The sequence below is a fragment of the Schistocerca nitens genome, chromosome 4 (genome assembly GCF_023898315.1).
Source record: "Schistocerca nitens isolate TAMUIC-IGC-003100 chromosome 4, iqSchNite1.1, whole genome shotgun sequence".
Lineage (NCBI taxonomy): Eukaryota > Metazoa > Arthropoda > Insecta > Orthoptera > Acrididae > Schistocerca > Schistocerca nitens.
The window spans coordinates 803479110-803506973 of record NC_064617.1 but is presented as its reverse complement, the minus strand read 5'-3'; the positions used below and the strand labels follow the sequence as shown (position 1 = coordinate 803506973).

Genomic DNA, 27864 nt, shown 5'->3' with positions numbered 1-27864 from the left:
AGTAATATTGATAGTAGATACAGCTGAGATGTCTGAAATAAATAATTTCAAAAGTAAGAAAACTCCACATGAGACTTGAGACAGCTAAAGTTGCAAAGTGTGTGATGAGATGCTAAATTTTCATTTCTGGTGTTTTGATTGACAAATTTTGAATTAACTCCAAATCAAATATTTAAGAGTTTTGAAAGATTCTTGAAACTTCTTGTAAATAAAATTTTTGGGCAATTAGAGAAAATTCAATATTGTATATAAATCAGGGTTGTCACCCTTCAGAACCCAGTTTAGCAATGACAGTTATTTTTGTGTTTATGTGATGAACATACTTTTAATATTATTGATTGTTTTCATTGACGGACATGTTCTGATATTCAGTACATGATTCTGGTAATTATGTGACAATGTAAACATTATATAAAATGAAAGAGACATGCTTAATTGACCAAGAGCTAAACAAGAAAATCTTTCATCTCATCCACTTTTAATCTCCTGCTTTCTCCAAATTTATAGTCTTTTTCAACAATTAGGAAACACAAGATAGGTACAGTGCAACATCATTATCAGATTTAAGTTTTTCATGTTGCTTATCAGTTTCATGTCATGACCACATACTACTGAGTGCTCCATACACACTCCACAGGCTTTTAGCCTTTTCAGTGTATCAAGATTATGATTTGTCACTTACTTTGATGCTGTGTGAATTATCACTTTGTTACAACACAGGTCTTCAATATGAGATGATGAGCACTAGAGGGAGGTCAGAATATATTGTCACTACTGGTTAACAGTGTCTAGTATGCCCTGCCTCACAGCACAGTTACGTGCTGGCAACAATACAGGCTGCCACTATTATCCATGCAGTATTGTGGTAGAACAGTAGGAACATTCCAGAGAGATAAATGACGGCTTCTGGAGTGTCAGTGACACAGTCAGAATGATTTCAAATACTTGTACCATAGCTCACATATATTTAATGAAGTAATGAATGAATAAACAGTTATAATGGACATATCTGACAAGTGCAGGTTTGCATCATATTTGACGTATCTTAAAATGTCCATGTGTGACAGGGTTGTTAGTTGTCTAAGCAATTTTTTCATGTAATTTAATTTCACTCAGCTTGACATCCTCACTAAATATGCTGCGAAAATTCTTTTACCCACTCTAGAGATCAGGACATGAATGCAAAATTGTATCTGTTATTTATGAGCTTTGTCCCAATATAAAATGGTGCACCTTGGGGCCACAGTCACACCTGCCTTTTCTAATGCTTGATGCATTAAACAACATATTGACCACAGCTAATTTGAGTGCAGTCTCCTTACATTCTTGCCAATGAAATATAGTTGACTCTTTTAAACACACATTTTTAAGACAGCCACAAAATTTGACTAACCTTACTCTACTATGAAATCAGCTGGTGCACTTTGCCAACTATGGCTATTTTAAAATCACGTCATTTATAAAAGCTGATTTAAATATTTCATATCTTTTGACATCATTGAAAGAAATAAATGTAATATTTTTAACTTATGTGAAAAATAATATTAGGACCTGCGCTGTAAATATTTACGGAATGTACAAGGCCAAAGATTAAAGTACTCTAAAAAAATAATTTACTTTGTGTGAATATGCTTTTAGTGGATTTGAACATGTAATGTGATTAAGGTAGTGATGAATACGCACATTCACTGACGAACCAAAACATAATGACCACAGCCCACTCGAGATTGAATGCCACCTGATGGTATTCCCGTCATGTGATGTTGTAGGGAAAGTGTTATAATGTCAAGTTGAACACACATGTTTCGAAACGATACAACACATATAAGTCACTGAGCAAGTTGACAAAGCAAGACATGTGAACACGGTAACATTCAAATGAGCACTGAGTCCAAGTCTAGCGGCCGCTGGCTGGCTGGCCGGCCGCTTAGGTGGCACGGCTGCTGCATGGCTGGCAGCCAGTGCCGGATGTAGATGACGCGCATAATTGCACGGCGGCACTGTGAATGATTGGCGAGTCACAACACTTTTCCCCCCTTTGAAATTTTTGCACTGGTCGTGATGTAGCTGGCGTGTAGAGTGCTAACGTCCATAGGTGTTGTTTGACTGGCCGTAGAGTCTCGAGGAGGAGGCTTCCCGTAAGGACGGAAGTGTCCCCGATGATACCGGGTTGAGATGACAGGAGACGAAGGGGTCGAATCGGCTGGGGCCCCGTGCACTAATCTGCCCGTTGCGGCAAGTCCAGTGGATATAACAGGAGACATGGGCGATGTGTCGGCATCCATAGGAGAAGGAGGCAAGTAGATTGTCTCCGACAGATGATGGTCATCCGGTTCCTGCATGGGCGTGTCTCCCGGTGGCGTCCGTTCTTGTACTGGCACCGAGATGACGGTGAGAGGGCTGCGTTGTGAGTAATGAGAGATGCCAAGATCCCGAGCGTCAGGTAGAGCCGAAGGTGGTGTAGCGGCATTTGGAACAGGCGTTGCCGGCACACGAGGCCAAAGCTGGTCCGAATGACACACTGAACACCTGTGTCCGTCTGGATTTCATACAGGCGTCGGCCACGGTGGCGTAAGATGCAGCCCGGACTCCATTTTGGCCGCCTGCCATATCCCCGTACCCAGACAAGGTCATTGGCGGTGAACCAGCCAAGTGAAGGCACCTGCGGCCGTGAGGTGGAAGGCTGCAGAAGATGAAGTAGCGTGTGGGGCTGTCGGCCATGTAAGAGCTCAGCCGGGCTGTGGTTGCCCATGGGGGTGAAACGGTAAGAAGCCAGAAACTGGAGAAGCACATCATCAGCAGCAGAAGAAGTCGGGAGTTTCCGCATCTGAACCTTAAATGTGCGGACCAGTCTTTCAGCCTCACCCTTTGATTGTGGATGGAACGGAGGGGCCGTGACATGCATAACGCCGTACCGAGCACAAAAATCCGCAAATTTGGAAGAGATAATTGCGGACCATTATCAGTAACAAGAATAGAGGGAAGGCCTTCCAAAGAAAAAATTCGGGCGAGAGCACTTGCGGTTGCAACAGTGGTAGGCGATGTGCAACGGACAAAGAAAGGAAAGTTAGAGTAGGCGTCAATTACGAGAAGCCAATAAGTACCTAAAAAAGGTCCCGCAAAGTCAGCATGAATGCGCTCCCAGGGCGTATCAAGCAAAGGCCACGGTGACAAAGATGACTTCGGGGCGGCGGTCTGTAACGCACAAGGGCCGCAGGCAGCGACCATGTGTGCTATTTCAGAGCCGATGTCAAGGCAGTACACATGACGGCATGCCAGAGATTTTGTGCGAGAGACACCCCAGTGCCCTTGGTGAAGGAGGTGCAAGACCAAAGCACGCAAAGACGCAGGTACCACAACACGCGGCGAAGCATTGTTGGTGGAAAGGAGGATAACACCACCCCTAGCCGTGAGGCGGTAGCGCAAAGCATAGTAGTTCCGCAATGGGTCAGAAGTCTTAGCAGACAGACGTTCTGGCCAACCCTTCTGAATACAGCGTAAAACCCGGGAGAGAGTAGGATCAGAACCCGTAGCAGCCGCCAGCCGGTCCCCGGTGATGGGGAATCCGTCCACAACCCGCTACTCAGCAAAATCCAGGTGGAAACACAAAAGTTCGCCCCTATCAAATGCCAGATCAGGACCCATGGGAAGGCGAGACAGTGCATCAGCATTTGCATGTTGAGCTGTCGGCCGGAAATGAATCTCATAATTGAAACGAGACAAGTGAAGAGCCCAACGCTGGAGGTGGTGTGCAGCCTTGTCGGGAAGTGACGATGATGGATGAAACAAGGAAACAAGTGGTTTGTGATCCGTAACAAGATGAAATTTGTACCCATAGAGAAAAACACCAAACTTATGAAGAGCATAAATAATGGCCAAAGCTTCTTTTTCAATTTGAGAATACTTTTGTAGGGCATCTGTAAGTGTTATGGAGGCATAAGCAATGGGTTGTTCAGAGCCGTCAGAAAAACGGTGCGCAAGGACTGCACTGACCCCGTATTGAGAAGCGTCCGTAGCCAGAACAAGATGTTGGCCAGGTCGATAAGTAGCCAGGCACGGGACCTGTTTCAGCATAGTCTTCAATTTCTGGAAAGCCGCATCGCATGACGCAGACCAGTGAAAGGGCACGTTTTTATGCAACAGGCGATGCAACGGCTGAGCCACCGAAGCAGCAGACGGTAAAAACTTGTGATAGTAAGCTATTTTCCCCAAGAAGACCTGCAGTTCCTTAACAGATGTAGGGCGAGGAAGAGCATCGATCGCAGCGACAGTTTGCTGAAGCGGACGAATACCATTCCGAGAGAGTTGAAACCCCAAGTACGTGATAGATGCCTGAAAAAATTGTGACTTCTGAAGATTACACTTAAGACCGGCAGTCTGTAAGACATGAAAAAGTGTGCGGAGATTTTGAAGATGTTCGTCAGTGGTGGAGCCAGTGACAACAATGTCATCCTGGTAATTTATACACCCCGGGACAGTGAGCAACAATTGTTCCAAGAATCGCTGAAAGAGAGCAGGGGTGCTGGCAACCCTGAATGGCAATCGTTGGTATTGATAGAGGCCGAAAGGCGTGTTAAGGACCAGAAACTGCCGGAGCGTCGAGAGGAAGTTGATGATAAGCTTCTGACAGGTCAGTTTTAAAAAATTACTGGCCTCCCGTAAGTTTAGTGAACAATTCTTCAGGTCGGGGGATAGGGTAAGTGTCGATGAGGCATTGCGCATTTACAGTGGCTTTAAAATCGCCACAGAGACGAATATCACCATTGGGCTTAGCAACGACGACAGGAGAGGACCACTCACTGGAAGTGACAGGAAGCAAGACCTCTGAAGTAATGAGACGAACCAGCTCCCATTTTACCTGATCCCGAAGGGCCACAGGAATGGGCCGAGTCCGAAAAAACTTAGGCCGAGCAATGGGTTTGAGCGTGATATGAGCTTCAAAGTCGTTTGCACGGCCTAACCCAGGAGAAAAAAGGGACGAAAATGTCGTCGACAAGGAATCCAGTTGAGCATAAGGAATAGCATCAGAGACGATATTGACAGAGTCATCTATGGAGAACCCAAAAACGCAAAAGGCATCGAAACCAAAAAGTTTCTCTGCGTAACTCTGGTCGACCACAAATATGGGAACAGTGCGAACAACGGATTTGTAAGATACCTCAGCATTAAATTGTCCCAAGAGAGAAATCTTCTGTTTATTGTACGTCCATAATTGCTGAATTACAGGTGATAGGAGTGGAGAACCCAACTGAAGATACGTCTGAGAATTAATTATAGTGGCAGCAGAACCGGTATCCACCTGCATGCAAACATCCCGACCAAGGATTTGGACAATGAGGAATAACTTCCCTGAAAGGGAAGAAGTGCGATTGACAGACAACACAGAAGCAGAATCAGCATCACGGTCATGAACATCATGTATGCGGTCGGATTTACAAACGGCAGACACATGACCTTCTTTTTGCAATTGTGACACACGGCCCAACATTGGGGACAGTCCTCCCGTGAATGTTTAGTAAAACACCGCAGACATGAAGGGAGTTGCCGCGGGTTTTGCTGCAGTTTCTTAGAGGGCTGTTTACAGTTAGGCCGAGGCTGCGTGTGGGAGTGTACTGCGGCCACGTCGGCCGGCAGGGACTCACCGCACACGTTGTCAACAGCGCACAGGGGTTGTATTTCCCCGGCATCGCCCCATGGCTCTATTTGTGCCCCAGCGGCGTGAGAAATTTCAAAAGACTGCGCGATGGATAGGACTTCATCTAGAGTCAGATTGGCCAACTGAAGTGCACGTTGCCGAACTTCTTTGTCGGGCGCCCGTACCATGGAATCGGCATAGGATTCTTTGTGAACGTCAGTAACAAATTGACACTTTCGACTGAGGCCGTGAAGTTCAGCAGCCCAAGCGCAATAGGATTGATGCGATTGTTTTTGACAACAATAAAAGGCAACATGAGAGGCTACCACATGCGTTTGCTTATGAAAATATACGGACAGAAGTGAGCACATTTCAGCAAAAGCCAAAGACGCAGGATCTTTGAAAGGAGCCAATTGCGACAACAACCCCGATACATTTGAGGTGAAATCTATGAAAGGAACAGAGACTTACATGTTTGTTCATCCGTGACATGAAAGGCCAAGAAGTGCTGTCGAAGACGTTTTTCGTAATCAGACCAGTCTTCCGCCGTCTTGTCATAAGGAGGAAATGGAGGTATAGACAACGACGAGAAACGCCCCGCATTTGATGCCGCGACAAAATCGCGAATCATCGATGTGAGAAGCGTTTGCTGTTCAATGAGACCTTGCAATAGTTGCTCAACAATAGCCATGGAAACCTGTGGGTCAACGATGAAAAGGAAAAATCCACTACCTCGTCGCCAGTTGTTATAACGCCAAGTTGAACACACATATTTCGAAACGATACAACACATATAAGTCACTGAGCAAGTTGACAAAGCAAGACATGTGAACACTGTAATATTCGAATGAGCACTGAGTCCAAGTCTAGTGGCCGCTGGCTGGCTGGCCGCTTAGGTGGCATGGCTGGCAGCCAGTGCCGCATGTAGACAACGCGCCTAATTGCGCGACTGCTCTGTGAATGATCGGCGAGTCACAACAGAAAGTACATAAGCGGAGCAGAACGATTGTAGAGTCATTCTGATGTCAATATCGGCTCGAAAGGGGTGTAGTGGGTTATTAAAAAAGTAAATGGGAGAAGAGAGACCGTGAAAAAGGGGAAAAATGAAAAGCAAATCGGACTTTGTATTACAGAAAAGCTATCGGACTTCGTTATTCGGAAAAGCTATTGTTGGGGTGATCCTTGTGGCGTTTTTGAGCAAAAGTTAAACCAATTTCCACTACAAAACTTACTGGAAAGAAACAGAGAATAACAAAATGTAACTGACATGGGGAAGTGGCGTAGATAAATCATCCTTTACCAGGTTAACTTGTCTTCTTTCGGTCGGCGTCCAGGTCTTCAAAAATCTCCTTCATTTCTGTGTGAAAAGTCGGCTCCGAAATCTTGCAATAAGTTTCATTGTCCAGGAATTTCTAATTTATACCAATTAAAATAATCTTGATACTGTATGCAATTTAATTTACTTTGCTACTTCCATCCTCCGAATTTCTTAACAACTTTCACAATATGTCTACACATTACAATCGGGTAAAGACTAGCTAATAAGTATTTTGTTTTTACATCTTCCAGATCACGTCTGCCTTAAGCTTCGGCTAACAAGAGACAATTGAAACGGATAGAAAACAAAACAAACAAAAAAGTTAGTTTTAGTAGTTTCTCTGCCGTCGAGCGCTCATACCGCTGCGACAGGATATTTTTTATCTGAGGGAACGAGTGTAGCACGGCGAAATTCAAAGCCCCGCTACATCGCCCCCTCGACTGTCACGCTAAAACATTTAGCGTGGCAGGCTAGCAAACAATAGAATAGATATACCTAAATGTCTATTATACATATTTTCCCAGGAAACGCCACGTGCATACTTAGAGGATTATCTTTGTCAATACTTGGTTTCTAAATCTATATACTACATTCAGTTGTTACAGTTTTGATCCTTTTTAGACAATTAATATATATATGTTTACATAGTGTGTGTTTGAGCAAGCTGCTCACCAGCGCAGTTAATGTTGTGCGCTTCCAGCATTTAAGATTGAGCGTGTGCGTGATCTGAAGCAACGTCCATGTCTTCTGTTACGACACAACACTTCAGGTCCTTGTGCGTTTTCATGACTATTGTTCCCGGGGCATATATGGTCGATGTAGTTTTTTAGCCTCCACATCGCCTACGACAGGTGCTGAGTTTATTGTCTCCAAAGCATCTGAAGGCCGGCCAGGAACAACGGCGTCGATGTTCGCAAACGTAGGTGTATCATCACGTTGTTTACACTCGCCAACAAACGTTCAATTGCAGTGTGAAAATCCTCATTATCGTCGAAGTAAATTGCAGTTTATATCGATTTACAAACAGTTATTTGGTTTATGCACCATAAGTTTCACAAATAACACAAAATTCGTCATTTATAACGTTCATAGTTTAACACAGTTTGCAACACTTTTTTGGCATATTTACATTTTAACAAAGTTCACTTTGTCCAAGCATATTTACATCGTTAATTCTGAAAGCTTACATTTTGTGGTCACATTTCAAAATATGTTGACAATATGCAAAGTTTTTATACATATACAAATACATATAAATTTACAAGAATATGCATGTGAAATATTTACACTAAAAAATTATACTAAGTCCCATTGGCTTTCTTTTATTGGGGTATTAATTTCTTTTTTTATTCAGGTTTGGGCGTGCCAAGGGATATCAGACTTAATACTTAAAGCACGGGCTTTCCTTCATTTATTATTTCTTTCTTTCTTTTGATTCCATATCTTGGCTAGTGGTTGACCAGGCTTGTAATGCCATCAATATTCAGTTTTCTTCATGTCTTTTTATTCATACCTGAAAGTTTACTGTCACACAATATATTCTTACATTCCATAAACAAACAATACCCAGCTGCAGTAGGTGGTAGGATAATGGAGAAAGAAAAAAAAAGATAGACTGGAAGAAACTATTCACTACCTATAAACTATCAAATCCTACAGCTACGTCATAGAAAGAGAACATAATACAACGTTTGCATCACCTTCAAGGGGTGTGTGAAAGGAGGTGCTTACCATTTACCAAATCATGGGTAAATGTAAGTGTCCTTACGTCAAGTCTGTGTAGCGTAACATCATGACAGATTCTCTGTTTCTGTTGTGATTGTTCATATGACTTAGTGTATTATACCTTAACAAATCCTTGCATGAGTGAATCGCATATCTGCTCAGTACTTCCTCAATATCTCCACTTCTTGTGGATACCGTCTATACAAATGGAAAATGTATCTCAGAGATTGTCTCTCTCATAATGTGTATTATATAATAACATATCAAATTTCCTCTCAAGAGTTCAACCATGAACTTTCTTCTACTTTAGTGAAGGTTAAACATCATGAATGTAGTATATATATATATATATATCATTTCTATCTATAAATCATAAATAAAGAACATAGTATTATAATTGACAGTAAAATGTCTCTTTCTCAGTGTCCGTTGCTCGATGTCGGCTGCACGGGTGGTCACTGCTCCTTTGCACCTACCTTGCATAGCCTGAAAAGTCAAATGTCTTCAACGTAGATGTAATTTTGTCATCTTTTCGCTTAAGTGGAGGTGTTGTACGAATCGCAAAACGGCCTTAATAACTCTATCTTTTGCTTCCTCAGGGTTTTCTGTCTTGTGTAAAAAAAATTTTTTTTTCTATACAAATGTATTCACATGAGGGCTGTGTAAAAACTATATTTCAACTTAAGTTCCTTAAAATATCATTCTCCTGTCTGAACACAAACTATAAATGTTTTCTTCCACACAGTGGCTTAACAAAACTTAACAAAAGGTTACCAAGTTACACTTCTGCCATAAATTAAAGCTAATGTGTTTCCAAGCTACGTTCTTATCACACTTATCTCCACAGCTGTAATCATCATTATGTTCACTCTGCTTTTCTGGCATTCGTTCATTTTCAAGGGCACAGAAAATAGATTCACATTTAGTGTCTTGTACTCACGTGTTCTAACTCATCACAAATGTTTTCTTTCAAATTGAAATTCTTATATAATCTTAAAGATGTAGACTGTTTACTCACTTCTCTATGTAGCACAATGTTACCAAAACATTCTCACTCATTCCTTACTCACATATTCATCATAATATATATATCCTTATACATTAAACATATTCCTCATCAAACATTAATATATCACATACGTGGGGCCATTTGGTACTTCCATTCTCATAAAACTCCAATAATATTTTCCTCAAATAATCTCTTGTCTCCATCAACTACTTCACAGTAACTTACCTTCTTATATTAACCTAAATATTAACTCATTCATACTGATCATTCATTCTTACGTCCTCATTCATTCTGCTACATACCTATGTCATTACTGATCTCAATAGCTATTATTTCCTGTCATTGGAGTGCCTTGAAATAACAAACTAATTGTTGATTTACCTTATAATTTACAATTAACAACAAATGTAACCTGTGTAGTTCTCATTCCTATATGAATATCTTTTCTCATTCAGTAAGTGTACTCACCTGGCTTTACATTCTATTCATAATTATGTGTACAAGTGTAACTGCAGTATATAATTTCCATAAATTAACGTTTGTGTTCTTAGGCTGTATAACTTAATGTTCGTGTATTCAATACAAATATTTACAATCTCGTTTTCACAGCAGCTTGCTCATGCTCAAATTAGTTGTCATTATATTATGTTGTTTTAGTGCACAAAGGACTTCAAATGTCTGTGGGGATGCAGCCCCCTCGGCTTGTGAGATAACGGGTATTCTAGGGAGTACCAACCTGGGTGAGGTATGCTTGCTATTCTGAAAGGACCTGAATATAATAAGCTGTCATTTTCTGTTCAGTTGTTTTAATTTTGTAGCCTTGGGATGTGAACGCAAAAGAACAAGGTCATCAACCTGATAGGTTTGTTAATTCCTGTTCTGCTGTCATTCTGTTGTCGTACCTGAGAAACAAATCGTCTCAGCCGTTGCGCTCTTACAACACCTCACGACCGAAGCACGAGCGCTTAGCTCGGTCGTCGACTGTTTTCCATCGTCTGCTGTGTTTGGCCGGGTTCATTGACCAGCTCCACTATGTTTACATTCCGGCTGGTTGGCGCCCACGCGTCAGCTGATGGCGCGCCGCAATTGTTATTGCTACTTCGTGGCGGGGAGTGCATAACTGTACTGGGGAACGGGGGCAGATTCCGTGGAGGGTTATGATTTGTCATGCGTGAATTTTGTGTGTTCCACATATTCTGTCGGTGATTGTTAGGATTGTTATTTTTTTGGTGGTAATTATGTCTGTTATATGTCATGTTCCTATCAAAGTAGCCCGGGTTGAACCTGTTATTCTCACGTCTCCTATTGCTGTTGTTGTTGTACTGTCTGTGATTTTCATTTTGCTTGTAGTTACCATTTTGATATGGGTGATAATTATTGTTGTTATTATTATTATTATTATTCCACGACTTTCTGCGGTTGTTCCTACCGTCATACACGTTTCCATTTGAATATGTTTCGCGCGCAGGCATCGTATTGTGTCGCGGTGCGGAGGGATGGTTCCACCAACCACCGTCACTACGGTTCCTTTGGGGTGGGTGCTGATTTTGGTTACTAATATGAGTAAAATTTGAATGGCGTGAATCGCCTCTGTAAACTACGTCCATTTGATCTAAGAAGTTTAAGAAAGTCTTGACGTCATTCTCCGGTACTCCTATTAATCTGTCTCGGTATGGAAAGGGTAAGTGGCTCTTTAAAGTGTCAATTATTGCTGGCAAGTCGGCTGGTTTGGACCAGTACAGTGTCTTGTCTAGGTACCTCTCAAAGTATTGTCTTAACGTCTCTTTTTTAGGGTCATAGGTCTCGGGGTTGCACACTTCTCTCCTTAGACTCTGTTGCTCATTCTCGGATCAGAATTTGTCCAAGAAGGCTTGTTCGAACTGTTCAAATGTAAGGCACCGCCGTTTCATAGCGGCACCCCACTTAGCTGCTCGTCCTCTCATGAGATTGGTGACGTATCTGATTTTATTGACTTCTGACCAACTACGTGGAAAAACACCGTCAAATGATCTAATAAACACAATAGGGTGGACTTTGTGCTTGTCCTCACTGGAAAATGTCTGGAAATACCCATGTCTTACAAACGTGTCATCGGCCATGCCGGTTGGCGTAACTGTATTGACGTAGTTTGTGTCACTTGCTACTCTAGGTGTCGTACCGTAATATTGCTCGTTTGGTGGAAAAGAAAGCGGCACATTGTAATTTTGATTTGTAATAGGTGATTCTACAATAGGTGTTCTGTCTGTGTCATTAGCCATGGTTTTAGTTGTTTTGTCGTTCCCTGACGATGCATTTGCACCAATCGCCAAACACGGCACAACATTGTCTTGTAATTTTGTCACTTCGTCTTCTATGTGTTTTGTCTCGTCTTTAACATGTGTCTTTGTTTTTGAAAGTATGTCTTGTGTAATTGTTTCAAGTTTTTTGTCCAGATAGTCGTCACACAATTTACATTCGTGTACAATTCTTTCGGCCATGTTGGTGTCCTTGTTTAGTGACGCGAGGTCCGCTCGATCTTCTAATTTTTCTATTTTTTCTTTGAGGTGGGTTTGTTCAAGAACTACCATTGTGAGCTGTTGGGTAATATTTCCCACTTCTTCAGTCAGCTTTTCTTGAGTGGAGCTAGCTGAAGTGTGGGCCTGAGCTAACTCTTCTACACGAGTGTTCACTTCCTGCTGCACATTAACTATTTGAGTTAACTGATTCTCACATCGGTTGATATTGTTTTTTGTTTCATGTGTGAATGTAACCAAAGTTTCTTCCTGTCTAGTGACTCGATCGGACAATGTCTCAAATTGCTGGCTGAGCTGTTGAGTGGTGTTATTTAATTCTGTCATCTGTTTTGTCGTTCGTTCAAAATTTTCGGTCATAGTACGGTTTAATACGTCAAATTTTTCGTCGCTTTTATCTAGCCTTTGTTTAAAGTCCTGACCAAGTGCGTCCAGTTTTGCGTCAATTTTCTGACTAACGTCTCGTTTCATGTCTGCAAATAACTCTAATAGTCGGTCCAGTTTGTGTTTCCTGTGTCCGATTTGTGTCACATTGCTGAATTTGTCTCATATTCCGTTCTGACATTGATGTTAACAATGGCGCTGACAGTCTAGTCTCGCGTCCATTACACATTTCGTCATTTAAAGTCGGCATCTTTGTATTATCACAAATGTTGCGAGTTTGAGGCAAAATCATTGCATTGATCTGTGAACTCGTCCATGGAGGGAAACGCGGACTTTCTTGTTGGTTGAACGATGAATCTACTTCACTTAACTCATCTGCCGAAACTCTCTCTACCTTACCACGTTCCATTGTAATAGGATGTATAATCATAAGTCAAAAAGGGAATAATATAAGTCTGACTAATAAAGATTTGACTCAAATTTAGGTTGAAATATTTTCTCGTCAATGTAAATGATTGCTCTATTGCAAACAATGGTTGAGAAAGATGCAGCAGGGCGGACAAAATTTTTCGTAACAAATGACTGCTTGGCGGTCAAATTCACAATCTTCATATGCAGCTACAACAATACTACAATTACCACAAACTACAATAGAGATAGATAATTTTGGAAAAATCTAGAAGAAAACTACAGGATGTGTGGAAAGGGAAAAATGGATTCTGCAGTTAGCTATTGAATGCTTGAATGAAACATAATTGTGTGGCTCACCATTAAATTTTCTGTCCTGCAACGGCTGGTCATCACTTCTGCATAAATCGTATTCGTCAAAATATGGATTTTCTTAATACATCTCCATCGGATAACCACCAAAAGGTCTCACAATAACAGTTTTGCATCAATATATGCCATGAAAAGAAAAACAGATTGAATTAGTTACAAAAATTCTTTACAATATTGTTGTATGATCATTTGCTTAGGTACAATAAAGTTGGTGTTTTAGTTACCCTTTAAAGTTCAGGATTTTTGGATATTCTCTGTTGGGAAAAAATACAAATTAAAGTTTCAAATTTGCTCAAAAACGACACATCCGAAAATTGCGTCCTGTCGCGGGAGCCAGTTGTAGTGGTTAATAAAAAAATAAATGGAGAAGAGAGACCATGAAAAAGGGGAAAAATGAAAAGCAAATCGGACTTTGTATTACAGAAAAGCTATCGGCCTTCGTTATTCGGAAAAGCTATTGTTGGGGTGGTCCTTGTGGCGTTTTATTTCCACTACAAAACTTACTGAAAAGAAACAGAGAATAACAAAATGTAACTGACATGGGGAAGTGGCGTAGATAAATCATCCTTTACCAGGTTAACTTGTCTTCTTTCAGGCGGCGTCCAGGTCTTCAAAAATTTCCTTCATTTCTGTGTGAAAATTCGGCTCCGAAATCTTGCAATAAGTTTCATTGTCCAGGAATTTCTAATTTATACCAATTAAAATAATCTTGATACTGTATGCAATTTAATTTACTTTGCTACTTCCATCCTCCGAATTTCTTAACAACTTTCACAATATGTCTACACATTAAAATCAGATAAAGACTAGCTAATAAGTATTTTGTTTTTACGTCTTCCAGATCACGTCTGCCTTAAGCTTCGGCTAACAAGAGACAATTGAAACGGATAGAAAACAAAAAAAAAAAAAAAAGTTACAGTTTTAGTAGTTTCTCTGCCGTCAGGCGCTCATACCGCTGCGACAGGATATTTTTTATCTGAGGGAACAAGTGTAGCGCGGCGAAATTCAAAGCCCCGCTACAGGGGGATGTCCATTGACACAAGTAAATTTTACAAGGGGTAGATTATTATGATGCGGCACCTAGGAACAAGCATCTCTGACGTGGTGAAACTGTTCACACATTTGCTTTTGTGAGCAACAACAGAACGTGCAGGACATTAAAACCACGATTAGATGACAAGGTGTTTGATGCCTTCACCACATCACAGAATGTTCTGCAAAGCAGGATAGTAAGTGATTTGTTTCAGAACTGATAACAGAGTACAATGCTGGTGCAGGCACAAATGTTTCGGGCACACCACTCAGCATGCATTGATGAACATGAGGCTGTCCAGCAGATGACACCTACCCATTCAGATGTTGACCAAATGACATCATCAGTTAAGATTGCAGTGGGCATGTGATCATTGGACCGTGCATCAATGGACTGGACCATGCACCAGTGAAAATCTTTCATGTGGTCAGATGAATCACGTTTCTTGTTACACTAGGTCTGTGGTCATGACTGCCATCAAGGCAGACAACTGCATAAAACATTCACTGTGCCACAGGCACTGGCCAGTGGGGACAATATTGTGCTATGATCGTCTTTAAGTCCGGCTTCAGTGGGATCTCTGGTAGTAATCAAAGGCATCATGACAGTTGTGGACTACATGAACATTACAGCAACCTACTTGCATTCCTTCATGCTTGACGTCTTCCCCAATGGTGATGGCATCTTTCAGTAGGGTACCTGCCCATATCACAAGACCAGAATCATGGAACAGTGCTTTGAGGAACATGACAGTGAACTCATATAGGTGTCTTGGTCAACAAATTCGCCTGACCTGGACCCAATGGAACACGTGGGAGATTATGGGCACCAGCTCTGCACCCACAAACTACAGGCATAATTTACAGGAATTGCTTAACCTGTGCATAGGTATCTGGTTCTGCATACCTGAAGAAAGCTACCAAGGACTTGTAAATCCTTGCCATATAAAAACACTGCTGCATTGCGTTCCAGCAGGTGCTCATGTTTTGGCTCATTGATATAAAACATAGTTTGGAAATTTAGTGAAATAAACTATCTCTGAGGGGTGTTTTTGGAGGGACTGTTTATGATCAAGCAAATAACATTCTGTAATACCTTTTTATTAGTTTACTACCCACTTCATTCAATAGAAAGGCTTGTTTCACTTGATATTTGGAGTAGAAATAATTGAAACTATATACAATATGCACCTGAAATTACAACTTAGGAGATCAGCACTGTATGTTAGGATACGGTCTGGATTAAAAACATGGACGGATTTTTACCGGAGTATGTATTTTGAGTATTTACCAAAAACTAAATATAAATTCAAGTACGATAAGGGGCAAAGATTCAAGATACTGACAGGCAAAGACAAAGTTATCATTTCCTGTTTATTCAGATTCATTGAAATGGCAGCTTGCTATCTGTTATATTAATTTAGTAGTAATCTTTCATCTGACATTGAAACCTTAGCTTCTGATGGACCAAGTAGCACTTGGGGAGAAAACCTGTGCTCACATAACAAATGGTTCAAATGGCTCTGAGCACTATGGGACTTAACATCTGAGGTCACCAGTCCCCTAGAACTTAGAACTAATTAAACCTAACTAACCCAAGGACATCACACACACCCATGCCCGAGGCAGGATTCGAACCTGCAACCGTAGCAGTCGCGCGGTTCCAGGCTGAAGCGCCTAGAACCGCTCGGCTACAGCGGCTGGCGCTCACATAACAGTATTCGTCAAGTGAGAGGGGGTTTGTCACATATTTGGCTAATATCACATGGAGATACTGGATGCCATTCATTCATTCCTTCCATGGAAACCTGCACAGTGAGCACTGTTGAGATAGAATACCGTAGCCTCTTACTTTGTGTTTCCATCATGTTGTGAAAAATTCTCACTTTCAAGATGTAAGCGCACACACATTCTGCATCAGTCTTTTGTCTGTCTCCCTTAAAGATGCAGGAATATAGTGCATGCAATAATCTGCTTTATCCAGATGTGAACCCACTAATGATCAATTACAACCAACTGATAGGTCATTGTGGTAACATGGGTATTCTTTTCACATCTTGGGTAACCATAGTAGAGTTGTCATCTCATTGCCTTGTTCAGATAATAAGATTTTTAGCCAGTGCAACTTCTTTTATTGTTCTCTTATTGATTGGTACAAGCCTTTATCCATGAGTCACGTTAATTTTTAATACATAGGATTGATGTGTTGTTTAATTTTTACTTGTATTTTTTTTGTTGTAGCGTATGGTAAAAATGACAAAACGCATCAGCAATACACCTAATGCAACAAATGGAGCATTTATGGGTTTTGATACTAGCGAATCAGATGACACAGAAACCTCTGACATTGAGCAAGGGTACCAGCAAGATGATGTAAGTATCCTTACATGGTGCATTAGTAAGACACTGGACTGGTGTTCAAGATGATTCCACTTCAAATCCCCATTTAGCAATTTTTCTGTGGTTTCCGTAAATCATGTAAGGCATATGCCAGGATGATTCTTTTGAAAAGGACGTGACCAGTTTCCTTCTCCAGTCCAATTTGTGCTCCACCTCTAATTACCTAATCCCGCCTTTTGAAGAATTCCTGTTCATTTGAAATGCAGATAATTTTTTGTGGATTGTAGAATAAATGAATTGTGGTTGTTTGATTTGGGGCCTGAAAATGTAACATCTGTTTTTGGACAAAGCATCATCTATGTTTAGAAAAGAGTTAAACTTATAAATTTCAAAGGATTTTAATTCCTGCCATTTACTATTGTTCATTACACCTAGTAGTAAGTAATTACTTTCTTAAATACTGATCAACCTCCTTGAAGAAAGAAACAAGTGACAAAAAATGTAGTGAACCTTTCTTATTGCTCATATGAATGATTCCTTAAGTTTACACCCATTTCTGAACAATAGTATTGTAGTGAGGCTAAATTTTTGTGCTGTCAACATTATCTATTGATATCCACAGGAACTATGTTTGGCACACACATCATACTCAGCCCTAATGACAATCAAGACACTTCCATCAGCTTTGTTATTCTGTTTTAGCCGCACTTCGACTAATTTCCTGAAATGTCATAGCTTCTCACCATGTCTGGCATTGTTATATCTAAAACACTCAATTATTTTTCTCTATTTCAACTCATTTACAGTGTTGCATAAAGTCACATTTCTTGGATAAAATGTCCAGTCTTAGGATTCAAAAATCTCATGATTTTGATCTTTGATATTCAGTATTGCAAGATTCCATTTTCCCAGCATTAGCTCTATTGTGAAACACATCCTCATATAGAGCTTGTACTTCTGTAGTTAGTCCACCTAATTCTGTTTCTCTTGTCTCAGAATACTTCACATATAAGCCCAGAATTAAATTTCGCAGAATAATAATTGTTATTTTAATCCTTCAAGTAAAGTTAGAATCTCAATTAGCTGACTGAAGATCTTTTATAAAAACAAGGATGTATATCCTGTTAACATCCCTCCCTGTTAAACATTGTATAAAATGTACAGCGCTCTTACTAGTATCTCTAATTATTACCACTTTAAAGTTTATAATGTCCCGACAATAAATCTGTTGCATTACATTATATTGCAAGAAGCTTTATTTCATTTAAAATCTAATACTTCCATTTTAATTTCTTTTGAATTGCTGTAATTTAATACTTGTTTTCAAAACCTGAATGTATTTGTTTTTGTGACTTTTGGTGTTTAAAAAGGCTGATTTCACCATTGTGAAATAGTAAGACATTACTTCTTCTTTAGTCTTTTTCCTAGAGTTTTTAATCTGTCTAGTACATGGTCAGCTTTTCAAGATTCGGCAAATTTTATTATATAACTTTGTGGCTGGGAGCTCTTCCTAATACCACAGTCGTCAAGGTTACCTAAGAGAGGGAAGTTATTTCCACCATCTGTCTGCGAGTTATTTATACTTTTTTCTGTATGTAGTTGTGTTTTAATTGTTTATTTATCATATTGTTGGAGGCAGAATTTGAGGACGAGCCCAGCATAGTCCTAAACAAACACGGAAAACTGCTTAAAAACCATGTTCAGGCTGGCCAGTGTACCATCTCACAGTCATTAAGTTTAAGTTAGTTACATATTACATGGATCATTGTGCACTATAGATCGTAACAATGTGTAACAAGTGATTTTACATTCACATCACGAATTAATTGGTACGCATGGTCACATTCTGAACATTTTGAAGTTCTTGTTGTTTTTACAAAAAGAAAGAAAAGATATACAGATGTGAGTTACTAATTCCTACCCAACACCTTTTAGACATAATGGTAATAGAAGTTCTGCTACGGAGTAGGAGGAGTTGTTTCTCAGCTTTTTATCAAATTTTACTTTGCTGTCTGTCAGAAATATTATATACTGGATAAGTGAACAAAATTTTTTTTCCCAATATTATGCACCTTGTTTTGTGCTAAAGACAACCTCAGTGTGGAGTAATGAATGTTGTTTTTCTTTGTGGCATTGTAACAGTGTACATCATGCTCCTTTTGAACTGTAGTGGATTATTTACAACAAACTTCATGAGAGAATAAATATAGTGTGAAGTAGTAGTCATAATGCTCAACTCTTTAAACAGATGTCTACAAGATGACTGAGAGTGACCACCACATGAGTGACCACCACATATTATTCTGATAGCACATTTTTGTTAGATGAAGACTTTCTTTCCTAAAGATGAGCTACCCCAGAACACAATTGTACGTGGCATTATCAAATAAAAATATGCAAAATATGTCAATATACTGATTTGTCTCTCCCTAAGATTGGCAATGATTATAAGTGCAAATATAGCTGAACTAAGTTTTTAGGAGTTCGAAAATGTGCTTTCTCTAATTTAATCTCACCAATATCGACATGTAGGAATTTTGATGTTTCCATCGTATTTGTTATTTCCTCAGCATGTGCTAAGCTTATGATTGGTGAAGTGCCCCTATTTGTGCAGAACTAAATATGATGTGTCTATTTAAAATTGAGTGTGAATCAGATACCACAGAAAAACAGTCAATGACACTTTTAAGAACACTGTTTACTACTTACTATGTTTTTGTGTATATGCTTGGATTGATCACAATATTAGTGGAAATTGCCCTTCAATATATTCTCTCCTCCTGTTGCCCACCAAGCCTCAACCTCCGCTAATTTCAAGTTTCCGCCCCTCGTACCTCACCTGTCATTCAACAACATCTTTGCCTCTGTACATCCGCCTCGACTGACATCTCTGCCCAACCTCTTTGCATTTACATATGTCTGCCTGTGTGTGTGTGTGTGTGTGTGTGTGTGTGTGTGTGTGTGTGTGTGTGTGCACGAGTGTATACCTGTCCTTTTTTCCCCCTAAGGTAAGTCTTTCCACTCCCGGGATTGGAATGACTCCTTACCCTCTCCCTTAAAGCCCACATCCTTTCGTCTTTCCCTCTCCTTCCCTCTTCCCTGATGAAGCAACCTTGGGTTGCGAAAGCTTAAAATTTGTGTGTGTGTTTTTTTATTGTCTCCTATCAACATACCAACGCTTTCGTTTGGTAAGTTACAGCATCTTTGTTTTTAGATATATTTTTTCCCACGTGGAATGTTTCCCTCTATTATAATCATATCATTAGTTTGAACCCAAAAATTACGTTTGTTATTGTCACTGTTGCATTTTGAAATCTTTTCTGTCATCTTACTTTCTCTTTTTGTTTGTGCAAGTAGTTTCACTTAGTATTCACCTTCCCTTTTTACCGTAATCTATCATACAATTTTATCCTGCCTATATATACTCAATAATACGTAACTTACTTCCAAACCATAAAAAAAAAAACAAAAAATTCCCCCCCTCCGCTTTAAACACTACCGCTGCCATAAAATCCACCGTTCCCAGTTCACTAACATCACTAACAGTTCCTTTCGCCTATTAAACATTTCGGCTAGTTCTAACAACTTTCGCTTTATTTCCATTCCCATTTTTCCCACATGACCGATCATTTTTTAGCCGCTTCCCACAGGTTTTGACGTCATTATTTCTTCGGCAGACAATTGTTAGCCTCATTTCATAATCTGTCATCACAAAGCCACTCCTTTTAATACATTTACATGCAGTTTTTTCGAAATTTCCCCGAATTTCTCCACCCTTTAACGTGTTTTGGAGGCAACATAACCACCTAACCTTTGTGCACATCGTTGTTTACCAACGTAAGTGCACCACAGGATCAACATAGCTCAGCTTTAACCAACACTTTCTCGGCTTTTTTCACACCGAATCTCCAGTTGCTTTCTAGTTCATCTTTATCTGCCCCCATATATTTTTATTTTCATTTCAGCCTCATGTACACTTTCCACCTTCTAATACCATATTACCCTCACAACAGCCCCATTAAGTTTTATTTACATTCCCTCCGCAAACATGCCTTCGCCCTAGCCAGATTACGCCCCCATATTTTATTTACTCAGGCTTGTCTGACATTTGACATTACCCCCAAAGGCCTCACACTTAAAGTTCCCATCTCTGGCTGTAACCCGTCTTTCCATCAGTCCCTATACCAGTTCCAAACTGAACAATCCATAGCCCTCACCTGCCTAATCCTTCACCTACACATCAACTCAGCCAATGAACACACCCGTCAACTCCTATCCCTAATAAAAGTCCTCAATCTTTCCTCTCCCACATCCACACTGGCTATTCAGAGCATCCTCCTACAGGCCAACCGCAAATTAGAACAGCATGCCACCCTCCACCTCAAAAAACTATCCAATCTCCTGGTTTCCCACCTCCGGAAAGGCAACTCACTCACCCTCCACAACCTTTCCAACAAACCTCAACCTCCTCTCATTGCACACAGACTCTGTCTCTCCCATCTACTCAACCTCCACTTCCAGCTCCACTCCCCCCAAAACCTCAAAATTCTAATCAACACAATCTGGAACCACAACACCCCAATTCCATAGTTAACCTTTCCTCCAAACCTCTTTCCCAATCCGAAACCTCTGTCCTATCCAAAGGCCTCACCTTCAGCCCTACTCCCAGATTCAACCAAACAGCCCTCGTCAAAGACTTACTGTCCTACACTCGTACTCTCTACTGGAAATACCACTTTGCCACGAAGAAAAATAATCCTAATCCTACTCCTAATGATCCAACTCCCCAAGACACTAGCCAAACTGAACCCTGCCTCGAACAGTTCCGTCCTGCGTCACAGTGGGACCCAACTCCTCTTCCTCAAAATCACCCTCTCCAAACCTTCCAGGAATTTCTCACTTCCAGCCTTGCCTCTCAATCCTTCTTGAAAAACCTTAATCCTACTCCCAACATCACCACAGCTGAAGCCCAGGCTATCCGTGATCTGAAGGCTGACCAATCCATCGTCATTCTTCCGGCTGACAAGGGTTCCACGACCGTGGTACTTGATCGTCGGGAGTATGTAACTGAAGGACTGCGTCGTCTTTCAGACAACACTACATACAAAGTTTGCCAAGGTAATCCCATTCCTGACGTCCAGGCGGAGCTTCAAGGAATCCTCAGAACCTTAGGCCCCCTACAAAACCTTTCACCTGACTCCATCAACCTCCTGACCCCACTGACACCCCGCACCCCTACCTTCTACCTTCTTCCTAAAATTCACAAACCCAATCATCCTGGCCACCCCATTGTAGCTGGTTACCGAGCCCCCACAGAACGTATCTCGGCCTACGTAGATCAACACCTTCAACCCATTACATGCAGTCTCCCATCATTCATCAAAGACACCAACCACTTTCTCGAATGCCTGGAATCCTTACCCAATCTGTTACCCCGTAAACTATCCTTGTAACCATTGATACCACTTCCTTATACACAAATATCCCGCACGTCCAGGCCCTCGCTGCGATGGAGCACTTCCTTTCATGCCGATCACCTGCCACCCTACCTAAAATCTCTTTCCTCATTACCTTAGCTAGCTTCATCCTAACCCACAACTTCTTCACTTTTGAAGGCCAGACATACCAACAATTAAAGGGAACAGCCATGGGTACCAGGATGGCCCCCTCGTAAGCCAACCTATTTATGGGTCGCTTAGAGGAAGCCTTTTTAGTTACCCAGGCATGCCAACCCAAAGTTTGGTACAGATTTATTGATGACATCTTCATGATCTGGACTCACAGTGAAGAACAACTCCAGAATTTCCTCTCCAGCCTCAATTCCTTTGGTTCCATCAGATTCACCTGGTCCTACTCCAAATCCCACGCCACTTTCCTTGACGTTGACCTCCATCTGTCCAATGGCCAGCTTCACACGTCCGTCCACATCAAACCCACCAACAAGCAACAGTACCTCCATTATGACAGCTGCCACCCATTCCACATCAAACGGTCCCTTCCCTACAGCCTAGGTCTTCGTGGCAAACGAATCTGCTCCAGTCCGGAATCCCTGAACCATTACACCAACAACCTGAAAACAGCTTTCGCATCCCGCAACTACCCTCCCGACCTGGTACAGAAGCAAATAACCAGAGCCACTTCCTCATCCCCTCAAACCCAGAACCTCCCACGGAAGAACCACAAAAGTTCCCCACTTGTGACAGGATACTTTCCGGGACTGGATCAGACTCTGAATGTGGCTCTCCAGCAGGGATACGACTTCCTCAAATCCTGCCCTGAAATGAGATCCATCCTTCATGAAATCCTCCCCACTCCACCAAGAGTGTCTTTCCACCTTCCACCTAACCTTCGTAACCTCTTAGTTCATCCCTATGAAATCCCAAAACCACCTTCCCTACCCTCTGGCTCCTACCCTTGTAACCGCCCCCGGTGTAAAACCTGTCCCATGCACCCTCCCACCACCACCTACTCCAGTCCTGTAACCCGGAAGGTGTACACGATCAAAGGCAGAGCCACGTGTGAAAGCACCCACGTGATTTACCAACTGACCTGCCTACACTGTGAAGCTTTCTATGTGGGAATGACCAGCAACAAACTGTCCATTCGCATGAATGGACACAGGCAGACAGTGTTTGTTGGTAATGAGGATCACCCTGTGGCTAAACATGCCTTGGTGCACGGCCAGCACATCTTGGCACAGTGTTACACCGTCCGGGTTATCTGGATACTTCCCACTAACACCAACCTGTCAGAACTCCGGAGATGGGAACTTGCCCTTCAGTATATCCTCTCTTCTCGTTATCCGCCAGGCCTCAACCTCCGCTAATTTCAAGTTGCCGCTGCTCATACCTCACCTGTCTTTCAGCAACATCTTTGCCTCTGTACTTCTGCCTCGACTGACATCTCTGCCGAATCTCTTTGCCTTTACAAATGTCTGCTTGTGTCTGTGTATGTGTGGTTGGATATGGGTGTGTGCGCGAATGTATACCTGTCCTTTTTTCCCCCTAAGGTAAGTCTTTCCGCTCCCGGGATTGGAATGACTCCTTACCCTCTCCCTTAAAACCCACATCCTTTCATCTTCCCCTCTCCTTCCCTCTTTCCTGACGAAGCAACCGTTGGTTGCGAAAGCTTGAATTTTGTGTGTATGTTTGTGTGTCTTTGACCTGCCAGCACTTTCGTTTGGTAAGTCACAAAATCTGTGTTTTTAGATATATATTATGTAAATGAAAAAGTTAATTTATGTTGTTTAAATAAATATACTAGATGTGTTGATATGGAACTAGCAGACGTAAATACGTAGGCATAAATACTTAATACATGAATGAAAAAAAATATGATGTCAGGTACAACTTGTGATAGATGTTCCCAACAGTTCTTTGGTTTTCATTTAAGATATTTGTCCAAAGTGTAGAAACAATACTCTTGCGAAAACAGTTTTACAGTTTTTTTAAAAGAATACTAACTGCTAATTTCTTTTATATTCTGGGGCAGCTTCTTAAAGATTATCATGCCTCAATAATCAACACTGTTCTGAGCTTTTAGCTTATTTTTTCTATATAAATGCAGGCAATGACTCAACCTTGTGTTATGATCATGAATAATGTTATTCAAGCTATAATTGTCAAGATTTTTTCTGATATATATTATGGTCTGAAAAATAAACTCAGAAGGAACAGTCAGAATGACCTGGTTTTTAAATAATTCTTTGTAATGAGCCCATTTATTGCATTTTGTCATTATACTTACAGCTCTCTGTTGTAATCTAAAAACTGTTTGTAGATTCTGTGTACTATTTCCCCAAGAAAGATTATTACATAGCTAAAAATGGCATGCACATAACCAAAGTAAGCTGACCGTACACAAATGTCACAGCATAGTGACAACTCTTAAGCACGTAGCATGCTGTGGGGACCCTCTTTGAGATAATTATGACATGTTCATTCCATTTTAGTTGGCTGTCGATGTGCAGTCCTACTTATATCTGTTATTGAAGTGTTGCATAGTTTTAAATTTATGGACTGGGGCTTCTTGTTTATTCTAAAGTACATGCTGTTGATTTTCTTAATGTTGAGAGTTACTCTGATCTCTGTAGACCATGTGTAAACATCTGCTAGTGCTTCATTGGCTTTTTCCAATAGCGTGGCAGGTGTCTTGCTGGTAATCAGTATATTACTGTCATCAGCAAAAATTACTTTTTCTCCATACTCCACGCATTGTGGAAAATCATTAATATAAGTTAAGAACAATATTGGGCCCAGAACACTTCCTTGTGGGACTCCTATATTATTATACTGTGGGTCAGATAAGTGATTTACCACATATTTGGATGTGCTATGTGAAATTTCTACTCTCTGTGCTGTTATTTAGGTATGATTGGCACCATTTATTTACCACTCCCCTGATTCCCAGAGACTCCAATTTGTGTAGAAGAGTGTCATGATCAACGGTATCGAAGGCCTTCAATAGATCTAGGAAAATTCCAGTTACATAACTATCCTTGTCTAGTGATTCAAGAACAATTTTTATTAACTGAGCTATTGCTGTTCAGCACTTCTGACCAGTCTGAAGCCATGCTGTTCCTTGCAGAGAAGATCATATTTATTTAAGTACCGTATTTACTTGAATCTAAGCCACACCTGAAAAATGAGACTCGAAATCAAGGAAAAAAAATGTTCACGAATCTAAGCCGCACCTGAAATTTGAGACTTGAAATTCAAGGGAAGAGACAAGTTTTAGGCCGCACCTCCAAATTGAAACAAAGCCGGTTCATTGTAATATGAGACCCAATTTAGGTCGAATGAATGACGATACAGCTACAGTAGTTTGGTTCGAGTCTTAAGCTTAGCAGTTAAGCTTTACCAGGTAGCAATTGCTGTGCGTTAGGCGCTCCGTCCGTATTTATACGGGTACCCTTCCTTTTTCACGTGCTTCGTCTGGTTTGAATCGATTGCTTATTTTTCTTTGATCTGATAAGTGCCGTTCTCTATGTTACGGGTGTTTACATCACTCTAGCTGAAAATGCATTATTGTACTGTGTCATGCATTGTTTGTCGCATTCTGATGATGTGTGTTTACGACCTATCGCCGCTCGTGGCATGGCTTGCTTTTGTGCACCCTACCGCCGCTTACAATAAAAAAAAAGAAAGAGAGGAATTGTCTCATTAGCGAAACAATGGCAAGAGACTGCTATTTGTTGTTACTCACACTGCTGCTTTCTTTGATAATGATCAACAAGAACCAAATAATAGACTGCGTATGATAGAAGATGTTCTGAACGAGAGTTTAGCTAACATTTTTCTCCATTTGAAAATCTTTGCAGACATCTCTTTTGTACATTACATTCTGAACAGAAATTAGAGTCATCTTAGATTTAAAAATCTAGTCAATTGCCGTGCTTCATTTCTGACTGTATCACTATTCAGCATAAGAATAATACGAATATAAACACGACATGATATGTATATTCTTCCATGTTTGCTGTTGTCTCACTCTAGTTTTGTAGTTTATTAGGCAGACAGGATTTAAATGAGATAGCAGCAAACAAGAAAGAATACACGGCAAAATGTTTATATTCGTATTATTCTTATGGTTAAGAGAAAACTGCATGTGATTCACAATTCATAAAAGTTCCTATTAGGAAAACTTCAGAATGTAGAGTTGGCCATATTGACAAACATACCCAAACAGTCTTGCCAGTTGGATTTTCGTAGTACATTGAAGTGCTGCTACATTCGAAGATGAACAATACGGAATTTGTCTTTACTTCGTTGGATAATGTATGAAAATGCAGTGGTCGAAACTCGGGGCGGAAAAAAAAAAACTCTTCTTCCACCTTTTTTTAAAAAATTCTTTTACTGACGCAGAGGTTTTGGCGCCAGTATTTATCTTTGTGCCTGTGTAGTGCTACATATTTTCAACGGCAGAAGATAGTTGTGGCGGCACCTACCAACATTTTTCAGAACTTCCGCTTACTTTGCACTCGATTCTAAGCCGCAGGCGGTTTTTTGGATTACAAAAACCGGAAAAAAAGTGTGGCTTAGATTCGAGTAAATACGGTAGCTCATAAGTTTATTTTTCATTAAAGTTTCCACTATTTTAGGAAATTCTGGAAGTAAAGCAATTGGTCTGTAATTTTCTGTGTTTTCAACGGCACCTTTTTTGTGAAGAGGTATGTTTATAGCTAGTTTCAGGTAGTCTGGGAAGCAGCCAGTCCTAGAAGACTGGTTAGTGGTGTCAGTTACTGGATCTTTAATGCTGTCTAGGCACTCTTTTAACACACGAACTGGGACTTCATTCAATCCTATTGAGGGTTTGTAATTGTGCACTGGAATATCAGATCTTTTTGGAAATTTGCTCTGCAGTTCTTTTGCAATACTGATGAAGTATGAGTTTATGAAGTTAGCCAGTTCTTTTTTATCACTGATTGTGTTGCCTGATTTATTGATTTTAGTGTTTGTGTGCCTCCTCCCTTTTTTCCTCCCAGTCTCACATTTAACTAAAGTCCAAGCAGCTTTACTTTTATTGTTTGCATTTTTTTATCAGTTTGTCGTTGGCTGACCTTTTAGCTGCGTGAAGGACCTTCTGTAGATTATTTTGTAGTTTTTATAATAGCTTAAAAAACCAAGGTCACTGCATGTATTCTTTATAGAGCTAGGTTGTCTGAAGGTTTGGGTGATTTTGTAATGCCACAGGTAATCCATTTCATTTTGCTCTGTGCTCCAACCAGAAGTAGGACTTCAGGAAGCGATTCCACAAATTTGAGCTTAAACAATGACATAAGATGACAAAACTTTTTGTTGGCATCTGTTTGTTTGTATACATTGTCCCAGGTTTCACGACTTAACTGTACAGTAAAATATTGTGTGGTTGATTTGGAGTAGAGTGATTTATATGCATGTAACTTGGCTGCTTTTCCCATAGGAACTTTTATTTGTGCAGTTTGACAAAGATTACCTGAAAGTCCCAGATTTTTGAGTACTAAGTCACAGTTTTCTGTGCCAGTATCAGTGGCTATATGATCAATAGTAGAGGCTGATTGTGTCGTTATCCTTGTTGGACAGCTGACCAGTGATATCATTCCAAAGCTACATAAAATGCTCAGAAAATCATTAGTAACGTTATCTATTTTTGC

At 40.7% G+C, this 27864-nt stretch overlaps 1 protein-coding gene across 1 annotated transcript in view; it reads left to right on the top strand.

Moving 5' to 3' along the window:
* The window catches only part of LOC126253218 (dnaJ homolog subfamily C member 16), a 158219-nt gene that overhangs the window by 120325 nt on the left and 10030 nt on the right, over positions 1-27864 (top strand). The window contains exon 12 of the mRNA XM_049954403.1: positions 16635-16766. Coding sequence (XP_049810360.1) covers positions 16635-16766 — 132 coding nt within the window. The remainder of the gene's footprint in view (positions 1-16634; positions 16767-27864) is intronic.